Source organism: Kickxella alabastrina, assembly GCF_025024165.1.
Source record: "Kickxella alabastrina strain RSA 675 chromosome Unknown BX661scaffold_4, whole genome shotgun sequence".
Classification (NCBI taxonomy): domain Eukaryota; kingdom Fungi; phylum Kickxellomycota; class Kickxellomycetes; order Kickxellales; family Kickxellaceae; genus Kickxella; species Kickxella alabastrina.
In genome coordinates, this window is record NW_026251475.1 from 358,739 (window position 1) to 374,830 (window position 16,092).

General features: G+C 49.3%; 5 protein-coding genes across 5 annotated transcripts; 1 reads left to right on the forward strand and 4 right to left on the reverse strand.

The window, feature by feature from the left end:
- Window positions 1–47: 47 nt before the first annotated feature.
- Window positions 48–1,196, reverse strand: BX661DRAFT_140549 (delta-9 desaturase; the record flags this gene model as incomplete). Its single annotated transcript, XM_051532848.1, has 1 exon — window positions 48–1,196. The coding sequence occupies one exon, from the start codon at window positions 1,194–1,196 to the stop codon at window positions 48–50; it is 1,149 nt and encodes a 382-aa protein (XP_051393737.1).
- Window positions 1,197–3,051: 1,855 nt separating this feature from the next.
- On the reverse strand, window positions 3,052–4,543 carry BX661DRAFT_178210 (stearoyl-CoA desaturase). Its single transcript, XM_051534854.1, has one exon. The coding sequence runs from the start codon at window positions 4,368–4,370 to the stop codon at window positions 3,153–3,155; it is 1,218 nt and encodes a 405-aa protein (XP_051393738.1). The 5' UTR covers window positions 4,371–4,543; the 3' UTR covers window positions 3,052–3,152.
- Window positions 4,544–5,032: 489 nt separating this feature from the next.
- BX661DRAFT_178213 (uncharacterized protein) lies at window positions 5,033–7,378 on the reverse strand. The gene has a single exon (XM_051534855.1). It carries the CDS (start codon window positions 7,149–7,151, stop codon window positions 5,082–5,084), a length of 2,070 nt encoding a protein of 689 aa, XP_051393739.1. The 5' UTR covers window positions 7,152–7,378; the 3' UTR covers window positions 5,033–5,081.
- Window positions 7,379–10,813: 3,435 nt separating this feature from the next.
- Window positions 10,814–12,238, forward strand: BX661DRAFT_169203 (uncharacterized protein; the record flags this gene model as incomplete). The annotated part of the gene is made up of 1 exon (XM_051533497.1): window positions 10,814–12,238. The coding sequence occupies one exon, from the start codon at window positions 10,814–10,816 to the stop codon at window positions 12,236–12,238; it is 1,425 nt and encodes a 474-aa protein (XP_051393740.1).
- A 259-nt stretch (window positions 12,239–12,497) lies between these two features.
- BX661DRAFT_140862 (tRNA synthetases class I-domain-containing protein) lies at window positions 12,498–15,596 on the reverse strand (the record flags this gene model as incomplete). The annotated part of the gene is made up of 1 exon (XM_051532866.1): window positions 12,498–15,596. One exon carries the CDS (start codon window positions 15,594–15,596, stop codon window positions 12,498–12,500), a length of 3,099 nt encoding a protein of 1,032 aa, XP_051393741.1.
- Window positions 15,597–16,092: the final 496 nt, after the last annotated feature.

The window sequence follows — 16,092 nt, forward strand, 5'->3', positions numbered from 1 at the left end:
ACATATTAAAGCAAAAAAAAACTTCCAAATGAAAAATAAAAAACAGCCTACAGACGCTGAAGAATACCAATGCGCAACGAAGTGTTCATAAGGTTGCGAGCAGAGTTGTGATGCTGGTAAACGCCGCCGTTAAACGCTTCGGTCATGTCCTTGCCAATGCCGCCCTTGAGCAGAGCCTTGCCTCCGGGGTGGTCGTTGAAGAAAGGCTTGACGTCGTAGACAAAGCCCTCGATGACCATCCACTGCTTACCGTAGGTCTTGACCTGGTCGAGGAACTCCTCTTCGGTGTAGACAGGAAGTTTGTTGACGGGAGTGCCAAAGACAAGCTTGGTGCGCTTGTTCTCAAGCTCCTGCATGCGCATCTGGATAAAGCCCTTCTCAACCTCGTTGGCCGGGAAGGTCTTGAGATCGTAAGCAAGGCCGAGGGTCGACATAGTGCGGATAAACCACTTGGTCGGGTCGTACTGGTAGAAGCGAATGGCGTTGCGGTAGTCGTTGGGGAACTGGTGGTGGAAGTTGTGGTATCCCTCGCCCATAGTGACCAGGGCGGTAATCCACGAATCGCGAGCAGTCTGGACGTCGTCGTAGGTGTGACGACCAATGGTGTGAGCAAGCGAGTTAACACAGAAAGTAGCGTGGTGGAGGAGCACCATGCGGAGAACAGTGGCGTAGAAGAATCCACCGCGCCAGTCACCCCAAAGCAAACCAGCCACTGTGGTGGGGACAACAACGCCAAACAAAAGAACGAGCAGGGGGTAGTACTTGTGCTGCCAGCGGACAAGGGGGTCGGTCTTCAGGTCAGAGGTATCGGCATAGCCAAGACGGCAGCGGTCCTTCTTCACGAGCATCCAGCCAATGTGGCAGTGCCAGAAGCCCTGCAGAGCATCATAGGGATCTTGGGTCGTGTCAGTGTATCTGTGGTGGACACGGTGGTCGCGAGCCCACCAGAAAATCGAGCCCTGCACGGCAGCCGAGCCAGCAAAAGACAGGAAGAGCTGCAGGGGGTATGTCGCCGAGTACGCGGTGTGCGCCCACAAGCGATGGTAGCCGGCGGTGATGCCGAGGCCAGCGAACATGTAGTACAGGACACCCCAAACAAGGGTCTTCACCTGGACCGCGGTGGTAAGCATTCCATAGAGCGCAATCAACGGGGTCGTCGACAGCAAGATAACATGAACCCAGTGGAGTCTCTTCATCAGAGGACGCGTCTCTGGCGGGAACTTTTCGCGCTTATATGTCGGCCGCTCGACGTACATACCAGTCATTTTATTTTGAGCTGGCGCGTTGCGTATCTAAAGAGTAGTTTTTTGTTACAGGCTCTACACTAGGCGTTTGTAGAGCGCAGGTTGAGAGCTGGGGGCTAAGCTGGTGAAAATGCGAATAAAAATAGCTACAGTGAAAAATATGTATGCAGGCCTGAGCAGTACTATGGACGCCAAATAAATATAAAGGTTTATATAATGCGGGGGAAGAAAAAGCAAAGCCTAGGAGCAAAGAAATAAAATGTAATTAATAGAAAAATGAGGCCAGCGGACACAAAAAGCGAAACAAGAACAATTTGGCGTGCGAGCAAGAATAAAAGGGACAAGGATCTCAAAATATGAAAATGAAAAACACACTATATTTTTCATCATGAAAACAGATGAAAAATTGTTGATAGTGGGTGGCGCATCTATACAATCGCTGCCATCTTTGCTTCCACTGCAATTGTGAAAAAAAAGTTGAGCATCCCTGTGCAAGAATGCACATTAAAAAGTTTTCTATTCTGCATTGGTACTTTATTCCGCCGGCGCGCCCATTGTATTCCCGTTGTCTGTTGTGCTAGGGGGACAGGCATGCTCTGGGCCAGGCAATGGAGCAAAAAAGGAAAAGAAAAGAAAAAAGGTTTCAACAAAGTCTTGGGCTCTTTTGCCAAAAGAACTCGTCGTCCATTCTTGGCAAGTCTCGTTTTTCATTTCAACAAGGCTTGGCCATTAACCGCCCAAACTGCAAATTGCCAGCGTGTGAGCCTGGCACAGATTTCACAGCTGAATCAACACATCTTTTGCGAACTATTTTGCCTGCGATGAAGGAGCTGCGGAGAGGAACTGTAGTCCCACGATCAGTGATTGGAGGGGATTATGAAAAATAATGCAAAAATGATCAGCCATGCCGCCAATCAATCATCTTCGCGAACCTGCTGCTTGCAAGTCTGGATGCTTCCCCTCCTCCCCGCCCCAAAAAACCAAGGCAGAAAATGGGGGTGAAAATGCGCAAAGATGCTCGTCAGTGTTTTTTTGTTTTGGCTGCTTGCTGCCAGGCCTGAGACTCTTGCTACTGCTACTGTGGTCCACTCCCTCCTCCCTGCCAAGCTACTGCCGCATGGTGTCACATTTGTCCTGAGGATGTGATGAACCCGGCTCTGGTCCTTGACTCCTCTTAATTCGGGTCCGCCACAGGGATACCCGTCATGCAACAATTGCATTGCTTCCCCCAGCGCCCTCGCTCATGCGCACAACACGCTGTGACTCTTGCGGGCAGCTCGAACCTTATCTTGCCCAGCCGCCTGCTTGCTCCCCATCCGAATTTGCCATTTACAAGCAAATTGGATGTCTTCTGTGCTTCTTTCCGACAGAAATAGTGTACGTGCATGCACCGTCTATGGGGGAGGGTAGTATCAACAATATAACGTGGAAGTTTTGCTACGCGCGATTGTCAAGATTTTCCGATGCTGTCCGTTATCTCTGTATTTTGTTCAGCCAAAAAAAATGTTGGGCGGACTCCTTGGCTCTTCATAAACAAAAAAGAAAAAAGCGTTGAGTTGGCCATCCAAAATAGCCGCATGTAATGCAAAAGTGCGTTGAGGGCGCACATGCACACGCTGCTGCTGCAATTGTCAAGGGTAGCATTTACATCAGCAAGAGTCCAGATCCAAAAAGCATCAGCCATGTAAAAAAGAACGCAGCAGTGGCGACAAGTTGTATATGCAAGGCACAAACAACCTCATATGCATTCGTCTAAATGGTTACTCAACCAGCATGCCTGAGATAAATGCAAGTGTTACATATAAAGAAGTTTCAATGATTTAGTTTATCCACAGAAAAATATTTAAATAATTAAAATAAAAAAGCTATATTCCGCGCGGGCCGGCTTATCCAATGTACAACGGAGGGCTAAAATGTTGGCTGCAGTCGCCCGATACGCAACGAAGTGTTCATGAGGTTGCGAGCAGCATTGTGGTGCTGGTAAACACCACCATTGAACGCCTCAGTCATGTCCTTGCCGATGCCGCCCTTGAGCAGAGCCTTGCCTCCGGGGTGGTCGTTGAAGAAAGGCTGGATGTCGTAGACAAAGCCCTCGATGACCATCCACTGCTTCTTGTAGGTCTTGACCTGGTCGAGGAACTCCTCTTCGGTGTAGATAGGGAGCTTCTCCACTGGAGATCCAAAATCGAGACGAACCTCGCGGTCCTTGAGTTCCCTAACCCGCATAGCAATGAATCCCTTCTCAATCTCGTTGGCCGGGAAGGTCTTGAGATCGTAAGCAAGGCCGAGGGTCGACATAGTGCGGATAAACCACTTGGTCGGGTCGTACTGGTAGAAGCGAATGGCGTTGCGGTAGTCGTTGGGGAACTGGTGGTGGAAGTTGTGGTATCCCTCGCCCATAGTGACCAGGGCGGTAATCCACGAATCGCGAGCAGTCTGGACGTCGTCGTAGGTGGGCGTTCCAATGGTGTGAGCAAGCGAGTTGATGCAGAAAGTAGCGTGGTGGAGGAGCACCATGCGGAGAACAGTGGCGTAGAAGAATCCACCGCGCCAGTCACCCCAAAGCAAACCAGCAATGGAAGTAGGAATAACAGCACCAAACAAAAGAACAAGCACGGGGTAGTACTTGTGCTGCCAGCGGACAAGGGGGTCGGTCTTCAGGTCAGAGGTATCGGCATAGCCAAGACGACGACGGTCCTTCTTCACGAGCATCCAACCAAGGTGAGAATGCCAGAAGCCCTGCAGAGCGTCATAGGGATCGCGAGGGGTATCTGTATATCTGTGGTGAACGCGGTGATCCCGACCCCACCAGAAAATCGAGCCCTGTACGGCACCTGCGCCGGCAAGCGCAAGGAATACTTGGAGCGGATACGATGCGGTGTATGAGGTGTGTGACCACAAACGATGGTACCCGGCAGTGATGCCGAGGCCAGATATAAAGTACACAATTGCCATTAAGGCAATGGTCTTGGCCTGGATTGTGGTGGTTAGAACGCCATAAAGAGCAATCAGAGGTGTGGTCGACAGCAAGATAACGTGAACCCAATGGAGTCTCTGGATTAGTGGCCGCGTCTCTGGTGGCGGCTTGTCATACTTATATGTCGGCCGCTCGATGTGTGCGTTCATTGTTGTGTGGGTGTGGAAGAGTTCAGGAGGCAATAGAAAAAGCCCTTGATATGTAATTTTTTAAAATGTTTTTATAAGAAATAAGAAATAAATGTTTAGCTTCCACAAGCACAGAAAATAAGTAAATAAAAAATTGTTGAAATAAAAAATAAGAAAAATATGAGAAAGATGACACTGCTGGAAAGGTTCGCTTTGGGAACACATGCTTTCTTTTATACAAGGTACTCCACCTCATGTTTTTCCACTTTAAAAAACATGAGGTGTTGAAGATTTAACCCCAAAAATTGCTCGTGAAAGTGGGCTGGTTATTTTACTTTTGCTTTTTTCACTGTTGAAGCCTGTTGATAAAACTGACACATTGCCAGTTTTGTTTGATTGGATGATGTGGCATGATTATTTTGTCTGTTCCACCATTCCACTGTTCTGCTGACGTTTACTGGTGAGTTTGAAGACCACTGCGTGTGTTTGTGCGAATACACTGCTTCATCTGATAGGCTGAAATAATGTTGCAAGTGTGTGTGATTGGCGATTGATACCCCCCACATATCCCAACATCAGGAAATTCCGGCCACTCCGGCCGATGTCTTGTGGCAAAGCAACTGATAGAAAACACTGGAGTGTGTTCCCCCCTGAGTGGGCTGACCAGTTCACTGGATGAGAAAGGATATTTGAATGGTAATGCAATTAATTTAATTTAATAATAATAATAATTTACAGCATGGCATTCCACATTAGCTTGCCCGTTTTTTCCCAACTGCTCGCAAAGTCGACGCATGTTTGGTGTGCGTGTGACTGATCATCAATCTCGACAGCAAAGATGGCATTGTTCGTGGCACAAAACTGCCTCACGCGGACAGCCATGCTAATGTCACCCTGGCTAGTGGCCACAAGCGTGACGGATTCTAAACTAGAAAACGAGTTTATGCCCTTAATCCAGCTAGTCGAAATGTACCGCGAATTGCAGGCTTCATGAACGACCATGCTCTGCAACGGATGCTTCATCTCTTTGAGCCGTTGCCTGATATCCGGATCTGCAGATAACGCGCTTAGCTGCGGGTCCACAGTTGCACCGATTCGCCGCCGCAGAGTCGACTTTTGGCTAGTCAGTTGGTGCTCGGGATCCACCAAAAACGACGCATATTCAAATATGCGCAGCTGCGGGACATTGGCCAGCATAGCAAGCGCGGCAGCAAAGGGAATCTGGAGATACGGCACGCGAAGCACTTGCAGGCTGGTGTTGGGAGGATTTATGGAAAATGTTTTGCACAGAAGTGGTCCCGGAAGCTGGCCCTTTGCACCTGGGGCGGTAGGGGCATCAAGCGATGCCGGCATATTGTTGCTAACGCTGGATCTGTTGGCAAACAAACTGGTTCGGGGGGCCGAAAACGACATGCGCGGGGAGGGTGGTGTGGGTGACTGCATGCCATGGTCCGCCAAGTCTAGCTGCGCTGGCAAAGCCTGGCGGAAAGCAAACTTGACCACCAGCTGGCGCAGGTTGGACCATTGGGTTGCTAGCTGGTGAAGTCCGCTCGGCGAAAAATCTTGCGAATACTCGGTCCATCGCTCATAGCGGGGCTGCGGACATATGTGCAGATATTGCAAGCTCGGGCACTTCTTGTGCAGAATGGCGGCGTACTGGTTGGACACAAAGGGCAATTGCAACTCGACCAGGTTAAGCCAGGTGTGGCTAAACAAAACCCCCAAGTTCATCGGGGTATCCCGTCCATTTCTAAAGTCAGGCGTGTGGCTGACTGTCAGAGACTCGAGTCCCGGGAAGTGTATGGCACAGAAGGGAATGGTGTGTCGCCCATCGACCATGCTGTGCATGTCAAACCGCAGGCGCTTTAGCGACGTTTGTAGGGCGGCGCCACTAGTGCCAGCTCGCATCTTGTCGTAGGTGAGCTGGTGCGCGTTTTCTTTGATGGTGTCCAGTATGCGGTGCATGTTCTTCGGCTGGGCATCGGCGAATTCGACAAACTCAGGCCTGAATATGTCTGTTTTGAGCAAGTATACAATGTACGTATACATTGTCAGCGTTCCAGGGTTAGATCTTTCCATTGTCGTCATTTCGAACGAAACGTCAGCAAGAAACAAAAGGCGGTATTTGAGAAAGCGCATTTCGGCCTCGGAGTTGCGAATGTGTGGCGGCAGATGACCCAGTAGCGCGAGTCTCTTCTCAAAGCCGTTGCCAAAGTCCTCCTCAAGCCGATGCTCAAACACCTCGGTGCACCCGGCCCAGCGGGTCCTCAGCCGGTACATGTTCGCAAGCGGGAATAATGTACGTTTTTGAACAATGCCGAGCCACCGGGTGACCTGCGGATCTGACTCCACGCTGCAAACATTGCACTCAATTTCGATAACACGCACGCGTGGCCACTCCAATTCCAGGCAGCAGCAGTGCAAGTCGGGTTCGCTGGAATTACCCGCTATAAACAATGCCTCCACCGTGCTATGCAGGGCAGTATGCTTAGTTCGCACCAAATCCATGCCGCCCTTAGCATACCAGAACCCAGCATCAAACACGGGAGACCCGTGCCACAACGTCTCTTCGTTTTCTCCGGTCGTATCGACTGGACCAGAGTTTCTGTCAAGCGCCATGAATGGCCCCTCTCTCCGGGGGCTACTGTCTGTATGGGTAAGCTGCGCGCTACTGCCGCCAGGTACAGGCGGTTGAGGACAAGACATGCGATTTGTCACATTGGCTGGTGCCGCCGCCGGCCCTAGGTTGAGCGAAGGGGGGCGGATATTGCTCCACCTCAGTCGTGAGGCTAGCGATACCATCTGGTGTTGAAAACGACACGTGTTTCTAACTGTATATCGATATTAGAAAGGGGCCTTTGGGTAATGCGCCTAAAAAATGTGTTTTAGAATTTAAAGAAAAATACGCGAAAGAAAAAATAATAATAAAGGGGAGGGGGAGAATGCACAAAGGAAGGGAGAAAAAGGGTCCTTCAGATGAAAAAAATCAATATAGTAAAAAATTACAATAATAGTGTGCGAGATACAATATTTAAACACGCGAGTCGCAGCAGAAGGTGGCAAAAGGTCGGATTGTGTGATAAATCCAATAGCGGGGCACAATGTGTGTTCATGGGTTAAAAATAGAACACATCACTTTACGCGTGTCTCCTGGCTGCCAGTGTACCTGCTTTACACTGTTTACAAAATAGCAACTAATTGCTTTATAAATAAAATATGCTGCTTCCAAATTTATCGTACCCGCTTATGCCAACGACATGAGCGTGCAAACATGCGCGCCCCATAGTCTGGCCACAGAAGCACTTCGAAACACGGGCAAATGCAGTTTGGGCATGCTCGAGTACTTCCACCACTTACCAAGTATGTCGCAATAATTGTACCATTGCAAATACTAAAGTACGTGCCCACAGACATAGTGGCTCTCAATGAAGCGACAACACCCGACAAGTGCTTTTTTTATACCAAGCTGCTTGATTGTTGATATATTCAGCAGTTGATTTCTCTACTTTTGTGTAAGGCGGAAATCTTATATTGGCACATGAAAGATTTTCATTTAGTCAGCTTGACGCTCGCTGACCAATCTTTTATAAGGAATATCGACAAACTTGGCATTGGCCTATTCCAGGCAGTTTGTTCGCAACAATGCTTGCAAGCATGGTTCATATTTTTTGCATTTTCTACTATGCTGGAGCTGTATGGATCTGCACGAATTATCCGCTGATATTCGGGCGACAAAAATCTCAATTCCGGATTTTAGTACATCAACCTTTTTTTGTGGGCTAACAAATCCCTCTTCCCCATGTTTTCTCTTCTCCCTTTTAGTTAATAATTGCAACGCATTCCCTATTTCAAAAAGCAAAAAAATCGTGCTTTTCTTTGCAATCTCCCTTTATATTGTTTCTACCCTCTACTCCTTCCCGTGCAAAGGAATTGTAATTAGCTTACAGTTATCGACTTTTGCACTTATTCGTTGTGCTTATTTCTAAAAAAAAAGCGTTCGCGTCGCCTTGGTCGCCAATTGTATATAATCACTACAATAAACTCCATCCGGACAACCAAAAACTGCGTTCGACCCTTTTCATTCTCATTGTGTTGAATTTATTTATCCCCTCTACTCAAACCACTGCTGGACTCCGACTACATAATCTTATTTTTCTTATTAATTATCGTTTTTCTGTTTGCTGGTCCACTCTCACTTTTTGTATATTTGGCCAGCCCAGTTTATTTTTCATTCCCAATTGTTTGATTATTTATCTTTAATCAGCATCTTTGCTTAATTGTACACTAATTGGTCGAATAATTTTGCGGCAAACGCACACACACGCACATACAAAGGAGCGCACATCTGTCAACGTACCAGTCCAGGTTACAAGCACACAAAAAACACAAAGAAACCGCAAGCACAGTTCAAGCGCAAGCATATCTTAGCATCCAGTTTTTTTCAAGCAAAAGGTACGCTCCACTATAAATTGTTATATTTCTTCAGTGTAACTCAAAGTGAGCCGATATTTATGACAGGATTTATGTCAAATCGAAGAAAATTTGTTCGTATGTATTTTTCTTATGTGATTTAATGCACACGCTCCTTCTCAATTAAATGTTGTCAAACCACCCTAGTTTTTTCTTCGAAATACAACCCCAAACCAGTCCCTTCTCCCCCCCCAACAAAACTCGTCATTCCTTTAAATGATGCGCGTTCTTCTTTTTAAAGCCTGCATAGAACATCTATATGAATTGCCCACTGTGGATATCATTACTGTCTGTGCTTCATGCTGTGTCCTTTTTCATTTAACCATACTGCCACTGTGGCTCACCCCCAAATAATCGGGAGGTTTGCTTACACGCAAAATTGTGCACCACAGAGTGGTGACATAACCAATGGCCCGTGCTTCGAATTATTATTGCTGGAATGCAAACCCTATGCAAAATTAGCCATGCGCGTCAACATTTTAGGTTTTAGCTACATATACATATCGCTTATGCCGTTAAACTTTTAAGGCTTTAAACTTTTTTACATGCCTTTCAACACCAAACTACAACACCCGCATGCACGCTTCTAGATGACCCTACCTACTTTGGTCGTGCTGCATGATGATGGCTTCGTGCCTTCATTTGCGACTGGAATGGAGCCCAATGCAGCTGGCTGTTTATGTGGCAGCGGTGATAGTAGTAGTAGTGAGAATGTATTGACAATGATACCGTTGCTTGTTTTTTATATTCTTTATTTACGCTTCCTTTTCTTCTTGTCAGCCGATAGTAGTTATCCATTTAAAATATTATTCCTCCTTCTTTTATCCACAATTCGCTGAGCGCCACAGATACATGGGTGCAACACCAACACTACATGGAAATACAGGTGCACCAATGTTTGAGCGATTCTCAGATACCGCCTTTGTCATTATTATTTCATACTCGCCACCAACTTTATTGCCATTGTCATTATTGCCATTGTCGCCAATATTTGCCATTGCGACAATGATACCACACTATTTCAGACTAAGCGACATTTTTCATAACACGATTTTAATATCATTTGATATCCCGCACAATAAAATATCTCATCGTTGCTTGTTCGGTTTATTATATTGACAAAGTACCCATTTTGCAATTGTTCTAAATCACATCGCTTAGCACCATGTTTAAACACCTCCCCCCTCCTTAGAAATAAGCAAATATTTCACATAATCCTAGCCGCAATGCTTGCTATGGATTAGTACAATCTAGACATTTTGTACTGGTAAATATTTTTATTATTGCCTTTTCCTGAAATCCCTCTTTCATGTTTTATACAACCTACTATAGACGCATACTAGCTTAGTTTCTAAACATAGTCCAGAATAAAAGCTTGCATATCTTGTCTTTCTCTCCCCCCATTGTAATCTCACGCGTATCTCTATGCGGGCATTGCAACTGGCCAAATGCATTTTCAGGCTGCCGTGTTGTTATGTTGCTTGCTCAAATTTTATGTTGACCTACTTTGGAGAATCTAGCGCATTTTTATTTGTTCAATGTTACATCTTTCACCCTGTTTAACTTTCTGTCCCCTTTGTTTCTATATTTTTACTGTGACACACATATTTTGTTGGTGCCGCGAATGCCATTGATTCCGCATTTGTACAGTATTTGTACAGCTTCGGGCATTTCTCTTTCATGTTTTTTTGCATTCACCACTATCAGCACTATCAACATTATTAACCTCAATCAGCCCTACAACAGCAAAAATACTTTACCATTTATATAGCTCGCTTACTCGCCGCATCAATATCGTCTCTTTATTTTTTCACCAATCAAACCAGCTTTCAGAACTGCGCCTACTTATCAAGCCCAATTCATACTCTTTTTATCCATCTATTCGTCTTATCTGCTCATATCCACCGGATCCATGCCATTTGGGTGCAATATAAAATCAAAACTCACAGGCGCACACGTTCAGTCCAGCATCACATACAGTTGTTTTTTCAGTCATGCATCACAAAAGTGGCACCACCCAGCCTAACCATCAGCAGGGCATGTTGTCACATAATTTAGTCGGCTACACTTCGCCATCGATACCGCCCCCGCACCACAACTCGATGATCTCGATGTATGGTTCCGATGTCGGTTGCGAAAAGGGCGCAATGATGGATGACCATCAAAGCACAAGGTCTTCGGAGCCCGAAACGGGCAAAGAAGATGGCTCGCAGCCTTCCGGTGATGGGGACTCCTTTTCCAGACCGCGCGGAATCAACAGTTCTAAACGGGCTGCGCAGAACCGGGCCGCTCAGCGGGCATTCAGGCTTCGCAGAGAACGGTACGTCGCCAGCCTCGAGGACAAGGCTCGCAGCTACGACAGACTGGAGGCCGCATATAACGAGCTTCAGAGAGAAAATCACCGGGTGCAGGATCGTCTGGATAAACTCTACACTGAGAACGCCACCTTGCGCGCCGAACTGTCATCAGGTGCCCCTATACTGACATCGCTGCCAAGACCTATGCCAGGGCCTCTCGCGCCAACTGCGCTTGGAAGTTCTGTTCATCGCCAGAGCACAATGCCGGCTATGACGCCAGAACAAGACTATCAACACACACACCAAAATCAGCACTATCAGCAGCAACAGCAGCAGTACGCGTACACTCAGCAACAAAGCGCACATCCCGAGGCCGCGCTGCATGTGTATGGCCAGATGCATGGTGCCCATCGATTGTCACCACTTCATTCCACAACGGCCCCTTCAACCCTTCCGCCTGTGAACCACAGCCACATGCGACCATCTGGGCCCTCAGCTGCAGCGCCCACTGCTGCGCTGGGGGCACACATGTACCTCAATCAGCAGCAGCGGCAGCAAAGCCCTGGCATTGCATACCAATATCAGCAGCGTTTAATGTCACACCCACAGGACCAAAAGCCAAGACAAGAGCGATCGCTGCCTCACCCAGATCCGCGCTCGTCACCGCATCACACGGGGACACCGGGTCCAGCAATGGCCCGGGTCACGCTTGCAGCACCGCCCAATTATTCGCCCGATGGGTTTGCTATGCGTTCTGAACAAGGTCAGTCAAATCCTGCCGCATTTGCCAACCCCATTGAGCGGTATTCACCGCTGTCTGGAATACGGGACAGTGGTCCTGCATTAGAAACCTCGACGCCAGGCACCAGGGTCTCTTCGTACATAAATTCTACGAGGATCGAGGCGGCAGGTACTGGTCCATTAATGCCTTCTACTACTAATGCCAACTCTGCACAAATCCTTCCATCGGTGCGGGAAATAACTCGGTCAATTGGCGAAATGCTGCCTGGGAGTCCGCAGCTGGATTCGGCTCAGCCGTCATCTAGCCAATTCCAACGGGATGGCGTTAGCTCTGGAGGTCAGGCGGAAGAGCACGTCGAATCAAAACGGTGGCCGTGGTGACAGCCTGATTGTTGGCAGCAGCATTTCTATTGTCACAGTCCTACGACCATAGACAAATGCTAACAATAAATACGCATTGCTACAAACATTTATTTTTAATTTATTTTTATTCAATTACATTTCATTAAACATACTTTTTTGATTAGCTTTTTGTATTCGTTGTGCGCGCAGCCAAATACAAAAAAATGCAAATGTACGAGAAAAACATCAATTTGTATTATAAATAAAGTAAGCACGGCTAACTGAGGCTTGTCTATTCTTACTCGGCGCCCTCGAGTGTGAGGAAGGTCTTGATAGCCGCCTGAAGAGCATCAATCTCGGCATCATAGTTGCTGAGCTTGGCAGAGTTAGACTCGCGGACTTCCTCAGGGACAGTCTCCTCATACTTGGGGATGCTGACTTTAGCGGTCAGGCTGTCCTTCAGCTTAGTAGTCTTGGCAATCTTCTTTCCAAGCTTCGCAACCTCCTGTTCAATGTCAACACTGCCGCGGACAAGAAGGTGCATGGCAACTTCGTCGTTGACCGAGAAAACAGCACATCCGGCAGGCACGGCCTCTCCAGGCTTCAATGCAACGATACTCTGGCAGCCCTTGATCATCGTGGCAATGCCGTCGGCCTGGGATGAGGTGAGCGCAAAGCTGGAGGTGTTGGCATTGCTGACGTAGAACTTGGACTTGGACAGAACGTTGTAGCTGGCGGTGAGCGAGCGGCCAGCCTTGGCAATGCTCATAGCAAGCTCGAACTCGGAGACAACCTGGCTGTTGTCGTAGTCTTCGCGGATCTCCGGGTAAGTGGCCAGAGAGATTGTGGGACTGGTCTCGCTGGCGCGACGCGGCAAGCGCTGCCACAGCTCCTCGGTGACGTACGGCATGAAGGGGTGGAGCATCTTGAGGCCCTGGTCGAGGCAAGTGTACAGGGTCTGCAGCGCCGAGTTGCGGGACACAGGGTCGGCGTTAGGCATAGTGATAGGCTTGATGTACTCAATGTAGACGTCGCACAGATCGTAAAGCCAGAAACTGTGCACAGCAGTGGTGGCAACCATAAAGTTCATCTCGGCCAGGGCGGGGTTGACATCGCGCGCGGTAGCGTTGATGCGCTGCAGGATCCAGCGTTCAGCCAAGGACTCGTTGCCAGTCAGGGTAGCCTCGGCGGAAGGAACAAAGTCCTCGCCCAGCTTCATGAGCGCAAAGCGAGTGGCATTCCACAGCTTGTTGCAGAACTTGCGGTAGCCGTCGACGCGCATGATGTTGAGGTTGACATCACGTCCAGCAGATGTGTACGCGCAAAGTGTAAAGCGCAAGGCATCTGAGCCGCACTCGGGGATGCCATTGGGGAAGTCCTGGGTCTGGCCCTTTTTGGCCAACTCGACCTCGCGCGAGTCAAGGTTGCCGGTCATAAGCTTGGCGTGCAAACTCTCGAGGGAAATGCCCTTGATGACATCGATGGGGTCGAGGACATTACCGAGCGACTTTGACATCTTGCGGCCCTGTGCATCGCGGACCATTGCGTGGCAGTAGACCTTGGGGAAGGGGACTTCGCCAGTGAGGTACATGCCGAGCATGACCATGCGCGCAACCCAGAAGAAGATAATGTCGGAGCCAGTCTCGAGAAGACTAGTCGGGTAGTACTTCTTAAAGTCATCGGTGTTCTCGGGCCATCCGAGCACAGCAAACGGCCACAGGCCGGACGAGAACCAGGTGTCCAGAACATCGGGGTCCTGCTCCAGCACTAGGTCAATGCCAGGGAACTTTTCAGCGGCGCGTCTCTGGGCCTCAGCCTTGTCACGCCCAACAACCCAGAACTCTTGGTCCAGCGGGTCGTTGTTCTGACCAGCGATGCGCACAAAGTACGCGGGGATGCGGTGGCCCCACCACAGCTGGCGCGAGATACACCAGTCGTGGATGTTTTCCAGCCAGTGGTACCACTCCTTCTCGGACGACTGAGGTATGATCTCGAGGCGGCCATCGCGCGCGGCCTCGATGGCGGGATCGGCAAGGGTCTTGCTCTTGACCCACCACTGGGGCTTGATCATGGGCTCGATGATATCCTTGGACTTGATGCAAATGGGCACGACCATGGGGTTGTTGGTGGTGTCGACGTAGAGACCCTTGGCCTTGAGATCCTCGACGATCTGCCTGCGCACGTGGAAGCGCAGCATACCGGCGTAGGGCCCAGCGTTGTCGTTGTAAGTGCCGTCCTCGTTGAGCAGGTTGATGAAATTGAGGTTGTGGCGCTTGCCCATCTCGTAGTCTTTGTTGTCGTGGGCCGGGGTGATCTTCACAGCACCGGTTCCGAACGCCATATCGACGCTCACAGGGTCGGCGATAATGGGAATGCGGCGATCGAGGAACGGGTGGACGACAAACTTGCCGTGCAGGTGCGTGTAGCGCGGGTCCTCAGGGTGCACGGCGATAGCCGAGTCTCCGAGCATGGTCTCAATACGCGTGGTGGCAACGACAATGCGCTCATCCGAGTTCTCAACCTGATAAGCAAAGTGAACCAGCACACCAAACTCAAACTTCTCCTTGGCAGGGTAGCCGGGAACGCTCATCAGCGTGCGGCCGGGGATTTCCAAGTTCTCAACCTCCAAGTTGGAGAGCGTGGTGTTGAGCGCATGGCACCAGTTGACCAGACGGTTGGAGCGGTAGATGATACCGTCATCGTAGAGACGCACAAATGTCTCGAAAGTGGCGCGCGACATCATCTCGTCGAGGGTGAAGCGCTCGCGGTTCCAGTCATACGAAGTACCGAGGCGCCTGACCTGGGACATAATGATGTTTCCGTACTCGTTCTTCCAATCCCACACCTTGTCGACAAAGGCCTCACGGCCGAGATCGTGGCGGGACAGGCCCTCCTGTTTCCGAAGCTGCTGCTCGACGACAACCTGCGTGGAGATTCCGGCGTGGTCGCTTCCGGGGATAAAGAGCGTAGTGAGGCCACGCATTCTGTTCCAACGGACAAGTGAGTCCTGGATGGCAATGGTCATTGCATGACCAATGTGCAGCTTGCCAGTGACGTTGGGTGGCGGAGAGGCGATGACGAACTGGCCCTTGGGGCTGATCTCGCCGTTGGGGCCGGTCTGCGGGTCGAAGAAGCCCTGGTTCTCCCACCAATCGTACCAGGAGGCCTCGACGACATCGGGCTCGTAGCTGTCGGCCATGGGCTGGGACATGTCCTTCTTCTCTCCCTTGGGGGTGGCGACGAAAGCAGCCTTGCTAGCCTCGGGCGCCGAGCGGGGCTCCTTGACCTTCTTATCCTTCTTTGTGGGAGCGGCGGCGGCCTCAGTGGCGGCGGCAGCATCAGCATTGGCTCCAGTGGCAGCCTTCGAGGCAGCCTGCTTGGCCAGGAACTTCTCCATTTTGGCTTGGCGCTTAGCATCGTTCTTTGCCTGGTTCTTAGAGTTGACAGGCGGGGTCTGAGTCTGCTCAGCGGCAGAGGCTTCAGACTGAGGTTTAATGGACATTTAATAGTTGTGGTTTTTTTTGGATAAATAAATTTGAATTTAATAAAGGAGGGAGGAGGGAGGAGGTTGGAGTTGTAGACAACGAGAGGGAGACTACTGGTTTTATAAAAAAATTTGCTGATGTGCGAGAAAAAAATACAAATTCTTGAAAAGGCAATGTCTGAAAAAAAAAGTTGATGATTCATGTTCATATTGATGAAAAATAAAGAAAAGCATGGTTGCCCATTCGCTGTCTTTTGCAGGCACAGCAGAAAAAACAACTAAATAGGCATGTAGATGCGGGCGGCTGGCATTCCGCATCAATAAGATAATGGTTTGATCAACGGCCTCGGAAAGTCGAAGAAATTATTCCCCAAACGCAGACGCAGTCCACAGGCTGGCTGTCTGGGAG